The 19,886-nt window shown below is 42.1% G+C and overlaps 1 protein-coding gene across 13 annotated transcripts in view; it reads left to right on the forward strand.

Annotated features, from left to right (window-relative positions):
• The window catches only part of ncor2 (nuclear receptor corepressor 2), a 106,565-nt gene that overhangs the window by 17,424 nt on the left and 69,255 nt on the right, over positions 1-19,886 (forward strand). For 9 of the 13 annotated variants that reach the window (XM_074638693.1, XM_074638700.1, XM_074638701.1 and 6 more), the window contains exons 2-5: positions 7,225-7,420; positions 8,235-8,350; positions 14,708-14,758; positions 15,433-15,610. In XM_074638693.1, coding sequence (XP_074494794.1) covers positions 7,316-7,420; positions 8,235-8,350; positions 14,708-14,758; positions 15,433-15,610 — 450 coding nt within the window. In that variant the 5' untranslated portion in view covers positions 7,225-7,315. The remainder of the gene's footprint in view (positions 1-7,224; positions 7,421-8,234; positions 8,351-14,707; positions 14,759-15,432; positions 15,611-19,886) is intronic. The other 4 variants (XM_074638705.1, XM_074638699.1, XM_074638704.1 and 1 more) reach the window with 1 other exon arrangement.

Here is a 19,886-nt window from a genome sequence, read left to right on the forward strand (position 1 = left end):
ACCGTCCAGTCTCACTGGGCTCGCCATCACTGAATCCTCCAGATTCTATTGTCGTTTAATAGAACCAAAAGAAAAAACAACCTACACAAATGGTGCAGGATAGTAAGTAATCTTGCACATTCAGTTATCTGCTTTCACAGTATCTCATCATGTATAACCAATAACTAAGGATATACTTCAAAACAATCCAATGGATTACCATACAGTATCTTGTAATACAGTTGGTATTTTAACTTACAATGAATTATTCATCCATCTTATCAAACACTTTTTATACAGTTTTTAAATATATTTAACCTTTAATTAAGAACTAACTTATATTAAGCACACACATGAAATGAACTGGTTATCAAATGAATTACTGCTATTTAAATTAACATTTGCATTTTAATAACCAAAATCTGTTGCATCACGGTGCAGTTGTACTAGACCATTACTATGTGTTAGCCTCACTTAACCAGAGTGGCTGTAATGTAAACAAACCACAATACAACTTTAAACTTCACCACGCTGTCCTTAAGCTACCAACCAGAGCTAGAAGTTAGCTTAGCGATTAGCCGTTAGCATTAGCGATCTTTTTAGCATCATAAAACAGTAATAAAACGGGCACTAAAGTTCGTCAAATACCTTGCAAAACATTATTGTAACCTCGGTTGGTTTTTATGAACAATATCTGAACTCAAACAACAACTTTTATGCATCTTTTTCTCCTTATAAGTGGTTAAAGCAGACTAGCCAAAAACAGCACGTGTGTTTCAACTCACCGGGGTTCCAGCAGTTTACATCTGAACAGAAATTAGTTTCTCCCGTTCACAGCTGGGACTCCAACTAAAGACGTAGCTCAACAGCTTAGACTTTTAAAGAAAACAATACTTTCCGGACTACTTTATGGCATTGTATGCCGTGTTAGCTTAACAGTCTGTTCAGAGCACGATTTCACAACGTATCCAGGTATGCGATCTCAAGAGAAGTGAGAAATTCACAGGCTGCACGTCACATCCTCTATATTTGACTTCCACAGAATGCATGTTGCGCCCCCCTCTGGGAAGAATATGCAACTAGTAGCCCTATATTTCATATAGTGTTTGTGAGCAGTTCAGTATAGGGCGGGGTGATATAACAGTCTCGAAAATATCTATTATGCTACTATTATAAATTTATGAGATTTATTTTCGATACTTATTTTTCATCAACGCCCTGACCGGTTCTGATAATAAATAACTGTATATTATAAACCATAATTAACCTTCTGGTTTCGTAAGGGTTCTGTCATAAGTATTAATACTCTTGAAACTGTAAACCACACCATTTATTTTTGTATTTCATCCCATGTCACCATGTGGATGCATTTGCATATGCAAATTTATGCATATTGCATGTGCATAAATTTATGCATATGTGATTACCTTATGCTGGGTACACACTACACGAGAATCAAGCCGATTTTGGGTCTAATTCCCCCCTCCCGACAATCGTCAGCAAAGCCCTGATTATTTGATGTTTCTCAAGATTATCTTTCCAGATATTCGTGTGGTGTGAGGTATGTTAAGAGTGTTTTTTTACATCCCTTGATCGGCTCGGAAGTCCATCCTGGCCGCAACAATTTCAAATTGTAAATATTAAACATGTTCAATATTTACTATTGGATATCTTGTTGTGTGTGTGGAACCCCAAGGACAGCCGATGACGCAGTCACGTGAGAAAGAACGATAGCCAACTGAGAACCAAGCCGTCATTGCGGCTGCGAGCAATGTATGAGCTAATGCAAAATGCAAAGCATAAAGTAGGAGCTCAGAAATGGAGGACCAACCAAATTCTTCCTGCCCGTCGTCCGCCCATGTTTGTTTACACTAAAGTCACGTTTGATCGCGAGGCATTTTGTGAGATTTCCATTTTTTTAAGTCGGGACTTGTTGTTCATGAATGTCATCTGTTAGTGTGTGGTGTGCTGTGTTGGCCAAATTGTTGCTCACAACACACTATAGGAACCAAACTGTTAAACTTAACAATGTCGACACAATATTTCGGTTACTTGATTTTCATATGTAAAGTCTCCTCCATAATGAATGCAAAAGGTGTAAATTTTGTCATGAACTGTAAATTGATCAATATAAAAAAAAAACATATTGTGATAACATTTTTGGCCATATTGTCCAGCTCTAGTTCAGTGTTGAGGGTGAGTGAGTGAAAGGGTAAGCGAGCAAGAGCCTCCTTGTCCAGGGCCTTTCGGTAATGAGGCTCCCGGGAGATAAATCCTTATGAGACCTGACAGGGTGCCACATTCCTAGGCTGAGAGTCCTAGCAGCCCCCCTCCCCTGAGCTCCGCTCTCTAGGCCGCTGCTTTATAGACTTCTGATGTTGTTCCCAGACCAAGCCTGATGCCCATTACAGTTCACTCATCTGCCTTTTCACAACAGCTCCATGCATTTGACTGGAGCCATCATCTCTTTTGGCTGTCATAATAATTGCAGAAGCCCGTGCTGACAGCTCAATACCCTAATGTGTTTTTCTGTCTGGAAAAAACGGCATAATATTTTATGGGCATAATGATTAACAGTACATTATTGCTGTTGTGGTGATGGGCCGATCATACCCTCGCTTCTATCAGGGTCCAAGCCACACTATCAAGGCAAAAAAAAATGTTATAAGTTGTTGAATCCCTTGTACTCTCTTTCAGAGCTCGACAGTCAAGATACCAAGTCAGACTAGACAGAGATTTGATTAACTGTTTATGTCAGTAGAATTAAACTGTTGTTTGAAGTTGGCTTCCTGCTCTCCTTGGCAGGCTGGAAGCCGTTTGTGTGCTCTGTGCTAGTATTTCCACGGCCATTCCTAAAATGGAGAGGGGAGGGTGGGGGGGTAAGAGGATGAAATATTGGCTCGCACCGCTGAAGCCGGAGGCCCACTCTACTGTGTGCAGAAGACGAAAGCAAAAAAGAGTGGGGAGAAGGAAAGCACGCTAGAGCAAGGGAGTGAGGTGACCGAGTTCATTCGCAGTGTTGGCAGCGAGCCAGCGACTTGCCTGTGGGTGTCTGTAACAGTGCCAGTGCATGTGTTTAGCCTCTCGTCTGGAAGGGCCCCATTCGCCTCAGAGTTTATGTCAAAGCTCTCTCATTGTGTTGGCCCTCTCATCTTGATTCAGGTTTTTTTGTCCTCTTGCAGATCTTGTGACTGCCTTCAGACTTGTTTTCGTCCTTCTCAGGGGAATCTCTCTGGACTGGACAGTCATCAAAGAGAGGCTTCCCAGGAGGATGGCTTATCGCACTCTCTCTTTGTCTTGCCGGCCTCTTTTTCTGCCCTTTTGTTGAGCATATTTTCATGCTATGTCAATATCATGAGTCTCCTCATCCAGTATTTCACCAGCAGTGAGGTCTACTCAAGGACTTCCCTTTGTGTGGTCTGTTTATCCAGGTCTATCTCACCAAAAGACGAGTGTGCACCGGTTTCTTGAAAATATCTGAAGCCACAGTTTAGACTACTTGACACAAAGGCAAAGCTCTCTAGCTTGTGTGAGAATTTCAGCAGTGTTTTCCCATCTCGTGGCCTCTCTGAGCCTATGTTTACAGAGCTCCTCTGTTCCTTAAAGCCAGAGCCATGTTCAGCCTCTCGTAATAGAGCGTAACTGAAATCAAGTGACACTTTGTGTTTGTGACAGTGGGGCAGGAAGGAAGGGTAGATAGTGCTCCTCTTTGTATCGCAATAAAGAGTCAGACAACGGAGACTGGCACACTGGCACTCTACTAGAGGTTATATTATGCCAGCAATGTAGGTGTCAATGTTCATAGTGCTATAAAAAGGGCTTGTTTACTACTGGTTGCAGAGGTCAATACTCAAACCCTGTCCAGTTCGGGACTTTGAAGTGACCACTATGAGGAACTGTGGCCACCAGCGGAGGTAGCTAACCTAGTGAGCTAGTATCGGGGCAGTTCCATTTTTTGGGTTTCGATGCTTCGGTGAGAAATATTCAAAGGTATTCAAAGCTTCGGGACAGTGCTGCCGCCACACTACTGTACACACACACACTACACATAACAAACAGGTCGATAACCATGGCAACGGTCGAAGCTTCAAAGCACTCTGGTCAGCCCTAACTAGTATTACACAGTTTATAGACGCCATTGTCTGTGAGCTGGACCAAGTGTAATTTTTTCCAGTTAAAATTGTTACTCTTAGGTGTAAAATTATTGAAAATTAATGGTATTTACCCACCAATAATACCGTTCATTGTGTCCCAAAATATTTCGTCAGTCATTACTCATTGACACAAGGTGCATGTGCTTGTAACAGCACTGATATTTATGAATTTGTTTTCCAGTACAGTAAAGCGTAAGTGATCCTTGATCATTAATGAACCACAACAGTGCAATTGGGCTCTAAATATTTTGGTTTATCTTTGGGCCCTCTGCTGTCTATTCAGTGGTTAGATTTAATAGGTTTAAACAGTGATTTGTCAGTCCATATTGTAGTATGTTCAGCTGATATTCACCGATCCAAATCCAATAGTGCTAACCCTAGACTACTCTTTTATTTCTGTTGTGAAGTTTTAGGAATAGCTTTGCTAAAGCAACACGTTTGTTAATTCCAGCCTGTTTTAGGCTGCATTATTGTGCACTTCCCACTGAAACAGGAACCTGTTCCTATTTAAATGTGCACACATTTTGCTGTTAAGCTTCCGGTTTCTTTTACCAATGGCTGTTGATTTCTTCTATTCTCATTGAACTGTTGTCTCTTCCTGCCCTTTCAGTTGTCAGTCTGCTTGAACCATTGTACAGCGTTTTGTTCTCCATGTACAAAACAAACCCTTCATTCAAAATAGCATCTATTTGTAAAGAGGACTTTCTGCAGCCTAAAAGCATGAAAGACCATTCAGAAATACAGAGTAGTCCTGTCAGACATCTGACTGTAACCAATCAAGCTTTCGTGGCAGGCGATTCCAAACTTTTTGAACGGCAGTGTAAGTAAATACAAAGCCCCGTTTCGACCGCAGGAACTTTCCCCTGGAACTAAGAACCTTTTTAGGAATTCTTTGCGTTTCGACAGCAGGGACCAGGGTCTAAATTAAGTTCTGGGGACATTTTCCAGAGACCTTTTACCCCCCCAAAAAGGCCCTGGTCGGGGGGAAGTACTTTCTGAGAGTACAGGAACTTCCGGGGTGGAGTTTACAGGGATGACCATCGCCGATTGGTGAAACACACACACAGCACGGCTGCTTCAACTGCACAGTTTCATTCATAAAACAAGGAAGTACTCTAGTATCGATTTAGGACGAGCAGAGGGCATTTGTCTTTATTTGATAACATTGAAAGTAAAGTTAGGCTCTGCTGTCGGCTTCCCAACTCATTTAAAATAAAAGACAGAGAGAAAAAGAGAGATTGTGTGAGCGAGCTGAGAGGATGAGCGGTAGAAGAGAGACGTAGTGCAATGGTACTGTGTACTGAGAAAGAAAAGTTATTTTCTGATTGTTTCACTGCGTCAATGTTCTAAAGCACAAATAAATAACCCTCAATCACTCAACAGATGATTTACTGTGGAGACAGATGCTCTTTTTTTCATTTTCCTCTGCTGTATTTCATTCATTACATCCAACGTGCAGCAGTAAATCGCGTAAACGTTTATTTTTTCTAAGGTTGATTTTTTTGCAGCAAGTGTTTAGATGAAACTGGCAGGCACACTGAACTGCAGGCTGCAGAGTGTGTTTACTGCTGTGACCACACCAGCAGCTCTCGTCTCAGGTCATGTTGCTTTTTCATACGTGAGCGGACTCATTTGTCTAATCTTCGCAGGTCTTTAGACCACGGTGGAAACGCAGACAACAGTGGGCTGAAGTAACCTTTTAGTTCCTCGAAAAGTAGTTTTGGTGGAAACCCGGCTCTCTACATACTACATAGCATCTAGGACGGGTCTTTTGGATTGTGTGTTATCATCAAAATAAGAAAGTACTTAAATTAAACAAATGGTGTGGATCCTGTAATGAGATCAATATATAAAACAAGCTCAAAGTCGTGGGTTGTCCTAGTGGTGATGGCTTTCCTTTTCAGTTGATACAATTGCAATGCACCTAGAGCACTTTGCTATCTTGTCAAGATTTCGATCAGTGCCATGTCACGAGCCCGTATTTCTGCCACCGTTCCTCTTGTGTGGCTTGCACAGCGTTGAAACATGAGCTGCGAGAGCGAGGCGTCATTAGTCAGAGGCTCGTAGAAATGGCAGGAGTCCTAATTTCTTTGTTGGCAGGAGTCACAGGGACACACGTCACGAGTACTAGTCCACCTACTACTACTATCACAGGCTTTTAAGAGTCTGAGAATGGTGCTGTAACAAGCTCACCAGAGCTGAATGTTGGCTCAACATTGAATTGTTGTTGAACTAGACCTTCAAATCCATTCCCATTGAGGGTTTGAAGCTATTTTCATAGGTCCACCTTATTCCTCCTCAGCTTTGCCTCCGATACAATACAGTTATGTTTTGCCGTGTATGCTGTAATCTGCATGGTCACTGTAAAAGGATTAGGGCCCTTTCTTCTTGCCTCTTTATTTTCATTCCTACTTTCCTTCCTATTTCAATATGTGCAGAATAAACATCTCTTCTCTTAGCTTTTACACAGAGGGCATGTTGGCTCCAGCTTAGTGCATGCTTGTTATTACTTATATATTGACCAAGAGTGTAGATATGACACCCTCCTTGTAGATGAGGCCGACGTAGCTTGCATAACGTCATCTGGAGTTAAAATCTAGTGCCCGACTCTCAAGGCCTACATCTCTATCTGTCATTGAGTTATTTATGTTGCCCGTAAAGCCCCATTAAACTCAGAGTATTTTTGGTTTACAGCTCGCTGCTTGACTTGGCCGGTCTCTGTCTGTGAGGCCTCAGTGTGAGGACAGTGGGCCATTCAGTAAGCGGCGAAGGAGGGGTTCAGTCTAGCAGGTGCACGGACTCTCACTCCTCTACTAGGAGCAATGGAGAGGGGGGGGGGAGCAGCTGTGGTAGGGAGGTGATGACATTCTGATATCCGGAGCAGACAAGAGACGCACGCTTTCATCTCCAGCTACTCTGGAGGTGCTAGCCAGAAAACATCAAATTGTTTCCGAGCAACAGTCACGCATGTTGCATAATGTCTTATGCATTGTTCTTTGCAGGTATGAAGGCGTCCAAGGCAATTCCACGGGGTTGCTCAACTACAAAAAAAAAAAAGTCTCACGACCTTTGTTTTTTTTTCTCTCTGCAGGTTGCTGGCTAAGGGAAACAGCCAATAATGCACGGCACCTGCTCTGCAGCCACACCCACTTCCTGCCTGTAGAGGAAGCGGCTGTGCCAGCATGTCCTCTCACCCCCAGTCTGTGCCGCCGGGCCGGAGGACTGTGGACACACGGCACCTGCCAAACCCTGCCAGTCTACCGCTGCAGCTGCAACGGGCACACACGGTAAGGGGCCTGGCTCACAATGAGTTTAATGGCACCACCTGTAGTGCCTCAACTTTTTTTTTTATTTAGGTAAAACCCTTTGACAGATTTTACTGCTCTGGCTCTGCCTGCTTGGATATTTAGTAAACAGGGCATTACTCTGAACCACTGGAAAGGGCCTGACCCCAGGGGCCCCCACTGATGTTTTTCCAACAGAAAAATTCCCAGGTTGCAATGTTGTGCACACATAGCTGTTCCCTCATTAGATGTTTGAGTTGACAGTTCATGTGTTCATCATGGAGTCACATTAAGGCCTTCCCCATTATTTCCACCAAATTCTCCTAATTATCAAGATTATGTTCTTCTGCGTATCATCAGGGACAAAGCTGCTTCAAAGAAGAGGCCTCAGGCTGACGCGGAAGTTCATTCAGTGACCTCCGGTGTTCGCAAGGCCTGTTTTGTTCTTGTATGGCGGGAGAAACCAAGGCTAACCCCCCAGGATCTCCACAGCTGCACCTGTAGTTAATCCTACCACTGCCTCTTGTCAACACATTCAGGATGAGATGAAGGTTGATAGGCTGTGTCCCACAATGCCTGACTGGCAAGTTTACAGTAGCTGCAACCAACTTGTGTGAGAAACAAGTGGAAGGCGAGGGAGAAATGAGAGCTGGAGAGAAAAGGACTGGAGATTACAGAAGAAACAAGGCAGAGAATGGGACGCAATGTTAAAAATGTTTTTATTAATTTAGGTTCTTTTTGCATCATTCTCAAGGAGCAGCGATAAATGCAGGATATCTGGTTCCATGCTGTCAACTTGTTGTTGTTTGTGTTCCAGGAAGTGGGACTGGTTGACTACCACTCTCATCATGCCAGGGACTACAGCTCCCACTTGGCCCAACCCCATCGCCGTCGGCCCTCCTTACTTTCAGAGTTCCAGCCCGGAAATGAGAGGTAGGCGCACCATGCTTATATTGTCATTGTTTTAGATGGTAGGGTGTTTAAATTCCTTGTGCTTTTAATTGCATTGGCGTTTTTACATTATCTACTGTACTGGGTGCTGTTTTTTTATCATTTATTTGTGCTATAGCTTTCAAAGTTAACGCGATAATAACGCTAATTCGGTTTCACGCCACTAATTTCTTAAAGGCAACTTGAGATTTTTAGGTTGTAGCGGGCTTACTTTTAAGGCTAGAGTGAAGATATGGTATGATGGTATCATATGAAACTAGAAAACCTAAAGAATCCATTGGTAACAACCAAACTAGCTTGTTGCGAATGAGGCTAAATAACGCTCCAAACTTGCACTAGATTTTGGCAAGGAGAAACTGGCATGGCCATTTTCAAAGGGGTGCCTTGACCTTTGGGTTCTATGGGTACCCACGAGTCTCCCCTTTACAGACATGCCCACTTTATGATAATCACATGCAGTTTGGGGCAAGTCATAGTCAAGTCAGCACACTGACACACTGTTGTTGCCTGTTGGACTTTTTTTATGCTAAATGCAGTAACTGTGAGGGTTTCTGGATAGTATTTGTCATTTTTTTTGTGCTGTTAATTGATTTCCAATAAGAGATATATACATACATTTGCATAAAACAAGCATATCTGCCCACTCCCATGTTCATAAGAGTGTTAAATACTTGACAAATCTCCCTTTAAGGTACATTTTGAACAGATAAAAAAAATGTATGATTAATTTGCGATTAATCGCGATTAACTATGGACAATCATGCGATTAATCGCGATTGAATACAAAGTCCTAATTTGTGCAGTATTATTTACAGTATAGCATCAGGGCATGTTAAAGAAAAACATTTAGAGTTGCACAAAAATAACTGGAAAATATTCCAGCCTAATATAATTGCGAGAACTTTAACTGAAAAATTTAACCATGATAATCTCATCAATCCTTTTCAACATCCTCCTCTGCTGGGGATTATAGATGACATGACATTTTTAGTTTCATAAATTTTTTATATGCATAGTGTGGTGTTCACTGTCAGTCAGTGAAAGAACTATATACTATTCACATGACAATGGAGGTGTTGCCCCTTTTAATGTATTTGTCCTTGTTGAGTCTCGACGACTGAGGGACAAAGCATGTTGCTCAATGGAAGCGTCATGCAGGCTGCATTTTTATGCAGTATTATTCTACTAAAGCCTCTGCCTGTTAACCCCTCCCCCAGTGTAATCCTCATGTAATTGGCATCCGCAAGCCGTTCCTCCGTAATGTTGTGTTAAACGGCTCTGCGGGGCAATGAAGCTTGCAGAGTTTTGCCGTCTTCTATAGACCAACAGTAAGTCAGGCAAAGCATTGTATGTACAGTACTTTCCCTCTGGAGACTCAAGTCTTGTACCTACCTACCAAAGTTGTTTATTATTTATATAGCCGTGCTTTTTTGAGGATGAGTCTTGATGAGTCCTTGTGAATAATTTATGTGCATGCCATGAATTTTGCATGATGCACAGAGGATAAGTCACAAGAATTTTTTTCTCCTCTGTTGATTGTCATGGTAGATTTTCTTGAATATGTTAAAACATGCAAGAAGTACAAAAGAAGTTTTCATGGGGTTGGTTTTCCTAGAAAGATCAGATGGCATATATTTGTTACATGTACAGTATGTTGGGTGTGGAGCGTGGGCTGTCTTTCTAAATATGTCAAATCATTTCTGTACCCCTAGCCTCTGGAACGAAATAGTGTTATAGCAGCAGACAGCAGATGGTAGAATGACTCTGTCGCAGTGTGTGGCCTGTGCGTGTTGTGTCGGCGTCGTTAACTATCAATCAGATGGGATTATGGTCTTCAATGCAAAGGCCAGAGCTGTGTGTTGGTCCAGTTTAACGGTTAGCGTAGCCTAGCACACAATGTGGGATCAACAATGTGGGAACACTGGGTCATGGGTTGATGCGGAAATAAACGCCACACTGTTCAACCGCTACCCACCGGCTCCTGATTTGCTGACACTCTTCATTCAATCATCGGTGCTTTGTCACTCTCAGGCTACATCCACACTAATAAGTCTTCGTTTTAAAATTGCATAACTTCTGTCACGTTTATGCCTAGCATCCAGTGTTTTCTACCCCTAAAACGGCGTTTGAAAATGCTGCTGACCCCGTTTCTCTTTTAAAACTGCGGGGTTGTGTTTTAGTCTGGACGGACAGAAACGGAGACCTTTGAAAACGTTGACGCAGATGCCAACGTTCGCTTCTTGATTGGGTCTTATCAGTCATGACATGTCCTTCCCTCCTTCCGTGATTCGTCACACCCCATCACGTGAACCGTTTCCGGAAGAAAAACAAACGACATCAGCCCCAACCACCAGTGGTTCATTTCAACATGGATAATGAGTTACAAGCGTTGCTGACCTTGTTGTCTATGCTAGCAGCTGTAAATTCTGCATTTTATAATGCTACTACTGCCTACATACGCAGGAGGCAAGCTATTATTGAAGCGCTTTGGATCAATTCTTGTGTCCAGCGCTGCTTCCCGTTTACACCGGCATCCGCATGCCCAGTGCACGTGAGTGGTCATGTGATATGCGTTTTCAGGCGTGATAGTATGGACGAAGAGTAATTCTGAAACGGCCCTAAACGCTCGTCTGGACAGAGATGTTTTTTTTTAAAACGCCGTTTTAAAACGAAGAAGTATTAATGTGGATGTAGTCTCAGATTGCATGATGCCTGTTTCTGCAAGACGGACGCCTTGTGCAACTTCTACAGTGGAGAAGTGAGTTTTTTTTCCCGTTAGATAAGAAATAACCATCATATCAAAAGGGGAGACTTGCAGTTAGCCACATTGCTTTGTGGAGGCTGTGGAATAAACCGCTGTTCTCGCTGGCAGGCGTCTGTGGATGGCGAGTCTTTCAGTTGAATATATCAGGACTTCAGCATTCCTTTAGAGGGCTTAGATTCAGTCTGAAGCCCTCATTCTACGTTCTCATTCAGAGTCTGAATAGTGTAACTCTGGCCTTGGCAATCCTTCAATCTATGCACACCGTGTCTCCATTTGTAGAAAGCTGAGGGTTGTTCACATTCTGACAGATAATGTAAGCACTAACGTGGCCTTAAAAGCTGCACTTTTCATTTAAGGACGGCATTAGCTCTTTCTCGTATTCCTCATCTCCTCTGTAATCGTCTTGGACTGAAGACAAGGTGAAAATGTGCTATTTAGTTAATGCTCCAAATTTACCCTAATTACAGGTCAGGAAACCACAACAGTATAATCATTGGTGAGCCACTGTGCTAGTTGTTTGTTTCATCCTCCTCTTTACTCCAGGCAATATCACAGTCACTCCGCCTCTTCCCATCTGTCTGAGATCACCCAAGCTACTTGAGAAAGGGAGTGAATACATTTTTATAGCAGGCACAACAAGCTGGAGAAACCACTTAACAGGGTTTCTTTTCTGCCCAGAACAGAGGAGTGGAGTGCAAACAAATTTGGTGCAATAATGAAAAATTAGTTTGTAGAATAGCCGTGATTATTCTTGTCTGTGAACTTTGATTAATGTAGTAAATGGGTTTTAAAGTAGTATTCTGAGGCTTCTGTACAGACCTCAGTATGTGTGCATAGTTACGTCAGTGTCTTTTAATAGGTACTATGTCATGTTACTGTGACTGTTATGGGATTTGCGTGTTTCCTGGCATAGCTAATTACGTTGTGTTGTTTATTATAGTCTTTAAACCTGTGTTTTTTTCATTTGTAATTATTTTAGGGCTGTCAAAGTTAAAGTGATAATAACACGCTAATGCAAATTTGTTTTAACGCCACTAATCACTTTAAGGCATTAACACAATTGATCTTTCAGAGGTTGTAGCGGGCACAGTTTTAAAGCTAAAGTGAAAATATTGCTATTATGTATGATACTAAACCTGAGGAATCCATTGGCACCAATGTCATACTAGCTTGTCAAGAAGGAGGCTAAATATTGAGTTTGCCATGTTATGATTTGAGCAATTTTATGCTAAATGCAGTACCTGTGAGGGTTTCTGGACAATATTTGGCATTGTGTCGTTAATTGATTTCCAATAATAAATATCTACATACATTTGCATAAACAAGCATTTTTGCACCCTCCCATGTTGTACTTGACAAATCTCCCTTTAAGGTACATTTTGAACAGATAAGAAATGTGCGATTAATCACGATTAACTATGGACAATCATGCAATTAATCGCCGATTAAATATTTGAATCGATTGACAGCCCTAAATTATTTCAAAAGGAAACCCTTTGAATTCTGATTAGGAGTGTAGAGCATCAATTCTGAATTACTCAAAAGCAAATTATGATCCATCTAGGAATCAATTGCTCTTCCCACCCCTACCCATTGTTAGAAAATAGCTTTTATTTATTCCAGTATCCAGCATTTAGCGGTTGTAAACATCCCTGTCTCCTGCTGTTTTGGCCATTGGGTAATGTGGTTTTTTGTTCAGTATTATGAAGAGAAAAGTTGAGGCCTTAAGTTTTTGGACTCCACCCATTTCCCCTCCTCTGCTATGCACTCACTCAGTTTCATTCATCCCAGCTGTGGTGCAGTTAGCCTGCCTTCTCTCTCTCTCTCTGTTAGCCATCCCCGCGCCATGCACAGCTGTGGAGGCGCTCCTCTGGGGAGCAACGAAAGACATTGGCAGCCGCACAAACGCCATAGTGCTTTCACAATAACAGACCGCTGCTATCAGCACACATGATCTCTGTTCTTGTCGTAATGGGGCCCAAACCAGTAAGAAAGTAATGAAGCTGTTGCGGGGTGTTGTGTTGTGTTGCCACCATCCATCTCCTCCACACACACACACTCCGCCCCCCCTCCACCTCTACACACATCTCTTTCTCTCATCCTCCAGACAAATCCTCCCCAGGGATCAGATTATTCTGCACGCTCACAAGAGGGAGAGGGAGAAAGAAAGAGGGGGAGGGAGGGGAAAAGAGAGGGGGGGGGGGGCTAGAGCTTGATGATGTGATTATGTAAGTGCCAACCCTCTATGGAGATGAGGAAGTGTGCGACTGAATGAGTGAGAAAAATGTGCGGGGGGAGTAGTCACACACCATCTGGGTATTCATTTTGGCACCCTATTTTTCGAGGTACTATTTAGGCAATCGCTCAGATAAACATCCACAATCCATTTCTTTCCTTGACACCTTTTAACATGCATATTTAGCCCTGCATATTACATAAGCGACATGACACATCTCTCTTATATAAATCTCCGGTCTAGCCCGAGGATGGTCTCGATCGTCGCAGCACCCCACTAGGCAGAGACAGGCTCCATGCTCTTTGGCACATAAAGAAACCACACACTAGGCCATTGTGGGCCCGGACCAGCAATTATGGTTGTGTTTTCCCTCTCCTCTTCAGAAGCCACTTCCATTTTGACACTGGCAGCAAAGTCACTGACATTCTGGCATCTGCCTCCAGGGCAGACTTGAGAAAACGGTTCCCTCAGAAAGAACAGAGAGCCATTTACAAGTGGGCTAATAAAATTTCCTAGATCTAAGAAGCTAGTGCAGTTAACATTCAGAAGCTGTCATTTGACGACACACCAAGGGTCCATTTTACTGGTGTGCTTTAGCGTGTTGCTATCCACCCTCCCCAATGATGAACACATGCAGAGTGTGGTTTATGCTAGCTCCACACATGCAGCAGATCATGACCAGATCACATTACAGTATGGTGCGTCCCCCTCCTCCGGTGGCGGGTAGTGTAATTGTTAGCATTCCCGGCCGGCCATCCAGATCAGTTCTAGTTTTGGGGTACAGTACAGGGTGTGCCATAGCTCCTACAGCAAGTCTAAAGGAATCATATTTTGGCTTTGTGTTTATAGCCATTGACTGCCTAGCAATGCCTGCAAAACCTCACAGAAGAGCCGCTCTTCCATATGCTGCTAAATTTAAAACCATTAGATGGTAGTGTTACAGTGAGTCACCATTTCCAATTTCCTTTCTTCCCTTTCTTTCCACTTTCCACTACTGAGTGACCCATTACATGTTCCCATTTTGCAGAAAAAATGGTCTTCAGTGATTACTTTATGATGATTCTGTTTGAACCAAATCAAGCCAGCTGGCGTTTGTGTGTGCCTTGAACACAACAGTAAAGATGTAGGTCAGCCTGATCTCCGGCTGTAACTGTCATATCTTGTGCTTTTGTACAACTGTGTCTTTGTGTGGTTAAATGTGTTGTGTTGCAGCCTGTAATAATGGGATTTGATCAGGCCATCGTGTTTAAACAAAAACCTGCACCAAGCCTCGTCTCTTGATCAGAAGAACAGTGTTTCCCATTACTGAACCGTACATATTTTTACACTTCTCTACTAGGGCTGTGTATTGGCAAGAATCTGGCGATAGGATACGTATGCTGATAAAGGGGTAACGATTCAAAATTTTGTGATATATTGCAATTTTTTTCTAATGTAATGTTAGGACAACTGTCCTTATATAAAGAGCAAACCATATGTATAAAGTATAATATATAAAAAATGAGTTAAAACATCATTACACATGAATACAATTGGACTCACTGGATCCACAAGAGTCTCAGCTTTTCAGTCATACCCAATGTATGCAATTCTAAGACTGTTTAGGGACCCCAGTATGCAGAAATATTCAAATAACTCCATGCAAAACACTGTGTGGTTTTTGCCCAAAACTGCTTGTGATTATCATAAAGTGGGCATGTCTGTAAATGAAAGACTTTGTGGGTACCCATTGAACCCATTTTTGGGTTCTGAGAGGTGTCCTGATGTGAGTGAAATGTTGCTAGTTGAAAAGTCATCTAACTCATTAGGGTTCATCTTCTGACTTCCACGAATGTCTGTTTGAAATGTCATTGCAATTCAGAGAGTCATCCACAATGCCAGTGAGGCTGAAACCCTGATGTAAGACATCAATATATCAAGGAAAATTCTGTTCTTAATTTGAGTGATTTCCTTTCACCAGCTGTTATATTAGAAACGTATCACGAGCCCTTTATCAATAACTGTTGCCTGTAGTTTACTGTTCATCCAAGCTTTTGTCTAATATGCTGTGTTTGTATTTTGCAGAGGACAAGAGCAGCATATCCGCTATGAGCACATGTACCTGCCAGAGACCAGCGGCCAATCAGAGGTGGAGTATGCGGAGATCAAAAGGCCTCGTTTAGAGATGGGACCAGAGTCTCTGATGAGGACTTCATCCCACCGGCCACAACTGCCTCTGGGAGGGGCTGAGGATATGGCTAAGGTCAGTAGTCACTATGGAATACATTATATAATGTTGGTAGTTTGAAGTATATTACAGATAGATAGTCAATAAGCAAATGACAAATAATCAGTACTTGACTTGGCTACGTATAACAGGTAAGAATAACAGACTAACAAGGTATAATTGTATATTTATGTTGAGAATAGAGGGCTGGGTGTATCACAATGTTGTTGAATTTTTTTTTTTTTTTTTTGACAAATATGTTTATTGTTTTTTCCTTGTAACATACACTTCACATTGAACATAAAGGCACACCTAAACAAAACACGTAAAGACGCTTTGAATATAATGGAAGTAAGGCTCGTTCTATTGTCATACTTGTTGATAAGGTACTAAAATCACATCTTTGAGGATAAAAGAAATGACAGACACTTAAAAATAACAAAACCGCTGAAAGGTCAAAATGAAGGGGCGCACCGCTAGCTTCCGTGGTAGAGCGGGCGCCCCATGTAGAGGGGTTCAAGTCCAACCCGCGGCCCTTTGCTGCATGTCGTCCACTCTCTCTCTCTCCCCTTTCATAACTATCCCTGTCACTATCAATAAAGGCAAAAAGCACAAAAAATAATCTTTAAAATAATTAAATAATGAAAAGAGTCAAAATGAAAATTAAAAATAAGCAGTAGTTCACCGCCAGGCCATAGCAAAATAATCCCCCTCTAGAATCTTTTATGAAAGAGCCCCAAATCCAAACCCTGTATCTTGTGAAATCACTGTTGGTGCGTACAGGGGTTGGACATTTACAAGAAGATTTTGAGAAATTATGATTCATAATGTATAAAAAGGTGACCACTTTTTTTCTCGGAAATATTCCAACTTTATTTTCTACATTTTCTTTTAATTAATTCTGCCAGCCTCCTTCAGAGCCACAAAGGATTTTATTAGTCATACCACAGCAGAAGTGGTAGAAGGAGATTGTGCGTTGTAGGTAGCTGGAGCTCTGTGAGCAGCAGTGGGAAGACTATAAAGCAGCAATTAATAAATAATAGAGCTGACCTAGATTTCAAAAGACTGAGGATGAAACTGTGTGAACCGCACATCAAAACGACTTGCTTGCAGTGTAGAGCCGCTGATGGGGAGGTGTTCCTGACATTACACAGAGTGCTTCAAACTGCCAGGGGAGGCAGACAACCAAGGAATGGTAAATAGATACACCAATAACAGAGGGTACAGGAGAAAAGAAAAACATTGACTCTTAAGCTAGAGGGGAAATATTCAGGAATGCCAGTAATTTCCCTCAGAGCACCGTAAACCCATTATATAAGTCATGTCAGATACAATCACTGCACGGAACAAGTGCACCAGATGATAGTGGATGGAGAGAAGGATGCAGCTGAAAATAAGGCAAAGGTCAAGTGTAGAGAGGCACAGAAAGAGGTGAAGGGGGAAAGGGAGGAGTAAGAGATAAAGACCAACAAGAAAAGAGGGAGTAGGCCAGTAGAATCAGACAAAGCTAATGCTTTTATCATGACTCACACAGACAATGAATCAGAGAGGGACAAAAGCAACATTTTGGTACTCTACACCATTGTGCAGTTCAGTGTTGATTTTGGAAGCTATTTTAGATTTAGTCTCAGTCTTGAAACGAAAATGCTTATTAGTTTTAATCACAGAGAAGTCATTCGATGTTAGTCAAGCAAACTGCCAACTTTATGCATTATAGTAGCACAGTTATCAGGACTGAGGTGTGAGACAAGAAGGACGGACACGAACTACCCCGCCCCCGCCACAGCGCGTTGCGTTCGTGTTTGAGACAGAGAGAGTGACAAGAGGGAGGGGAAGAAAAGGTTGAAGGTGACAAAAATAAAGAGAGATTTCGGTGAAGTTTTTATGTTTTTAAACTACATTTTAGTCTCGTCTTTTTTCGTGAACAACATTGTATGTATGATATCGTCACCATTAGTGCTTAATGACGTTGGTGCCGTCTTCTCATCGTCTCGTCTTAGTCATGGAAAGAAAGGTCGTTGCCGAACATATTTCGTCATAGTTTTCGTTAACGAAATTCACACTGGTGCAGTTATCCTGATTTTGTGGTTAATAAAAGGGAGTGCTCTCTGTCACACTGGCCTTATATGGCTCAAAGAGTGAGCAGTGCTATTGGTGATATTTATACCGTTGTGAAAAAGCTGACTAGTACCCCATTCAGACCAAAACAGTGATGCTGGTCAAACCTGTTGATGGTCTGTCTGAATGGATCTGTGTAAGTTAGCTGGCCCTCTTTCGAGATTCGAGCCAGACTTATAAATCGGCTTGGCTGACATCGTCAGTATTAGCTTATCACAGATAAATCGGGCTTTCCCCTAAAAGTCGATGAATCAAGTCAGCGGCTGAGAAGACCCTAAGACAACTCACAATTTGTCATTCGAAACATTTCACTTTTTTTTAACTGTGTCTTTGTACACAGAACACTGCAGAAGCAACAGCAGGGCAGGATGTAAACTTTACAGAGTCTTGTCTCAGAATGACCCAACCACAAATCTAACTGTGATGGAAGTGGTGAAGGGTTATGAAAAATGTAGGGCAGGCTGAAGCCGGGCAGCATGTGGACTGGCAGCACGAGGCTCGGCATCGCAATTGTTGTCTCTCAGCTCCGGTGCTGACTGTCAGTGAAGTCGTCTAAACTGCTTTTGAACCAGACAAAGGTGCCAGTCCAGTGTGACTGTGTGTTCTGCTGAAAGCGCTGTCAGCAGCCCAGCAGAAGGGACGCTCTATGATGCAGGATTTTATAACTGACCTATGACCAGGACGTACACTTTTACTTTCTCTGACTGTCTGGAAATCTGATGTTTTCACATGACAGATGAGGAACAAAGGCACAGACTAATGTAGACAGATACAGGAGTTTAGTGAGGGGCGGCTGCTCTGCAAGTGCGCTGAACTGACACTAACGGGGCAGGAGATTAAATAATATATTTCTCATATTTGCAGATACGGTCTATTGAAGAAAAGACATCAGCAATGTGTTTTTAAAGTGTTTATGCAAACTTAAATATCTGGTTAAGAAAAAGCATGAACCACAAGCACATGACAAATTAATATACTGAAGACGATTATTGTTCAGAGGTAAAATGTTCTGCTCTTATGGAACTACACTGCAGACTGAAGTATCTGCTAACATTGACAGCCAGAGATTTACCACTCTGTGACAGCTGTATTAAATGTATTGGTTGTATTTTATAGATATTTTGACTGCCGTAGATAGAGCACCTTGCAGAATGTCACACACACGCCTATACACGCCTATACACTATCTCCCGAACACCTCCCACCAGGCAAACTGATGCATGTTCAATATTTGTAGTCATAATACCAGCAGCTCCGTATCTGGACTGATGACCTTATTGGCACAAGATGTTCAGTGATCAAGGACGATGCACGCCAGCAGTCAACACACACACTGGCTTGAACAAGACTGTCTCAACACACTCAAATATTGCGTATTGCATCAGTTTAAGAAGGTTTGAGCGACATTCTTGTAGGTGACGTTTGAATCTTACTGGTTGCAAATGCACATAAACTATTCTATACAAATATTATTTATACTCAATTTTGTTTTAGAAGGAAACCAAAACCAGTCATTTGACCCTTTTGATTTCCCTCATTACCATCAATACCAGACAGCGTGTAGCTGGTATTGTTTTCACCTTATGAGTCTGTGCGTGTGTCATCATGGCAAAATGTTGTCGTGGAGATTACTAATGTAGCGGAAACTACCACAGAAGAGGTTTTGAGTACTTTGCTGGGTGCTGTGTCACTGCGATAGCATCAAAACCGTGCAAGATGCAGTCATGAAACTTGACATGTCTGTAGATGAGATCAAAATGAAGGCCAAGTCCAAGTTACGCCCCTGATCTGATTTGGCGTTGTGGCTGGTGTGATCCTATTGCAAGATTGTCTCTCGTTTTTTCTTTCTATTAGATTACTTGAATTATTGTCTTAATAATGGTTGCAAATTTATGAAATAATCAATAGTTGCTCCACAGCATTTAAGACAACACCCACTGAACAGCAATAATCCACATTTAGTAACTTGTGTGTTGGCAATCCGTCTTTGACTCAAGGAACTAAACATAAGCAAGCAGCAAGTCGCCCACACACCTTACACCAGTTTCTTGGATTTTAAATATTTTCATTTAGCTTTAAATCTCAAACTTGTAGTAACCTTGGTTAGACCATAGACCCCTATTGAGACCAGTTTCACTTCATATTACAGTTTTAGTTTCTCTAGTTCAAATGATGTCCCTTTTATGATGAGATT

This window comes from Sebastes fasciatus, chromosome 6, assembly GCF_043250625.1.
Source record: "Sebastes fasciatus isolate fSebFas1 chromosome 6, fSebFas1.pri, whole genome shotgun sequence".
NCBI lineage: Eukaryota > Metazoa > Chordata > Actinopteri > Perciformes > Sebastidae > Sebastes > Sebastes fasciatus.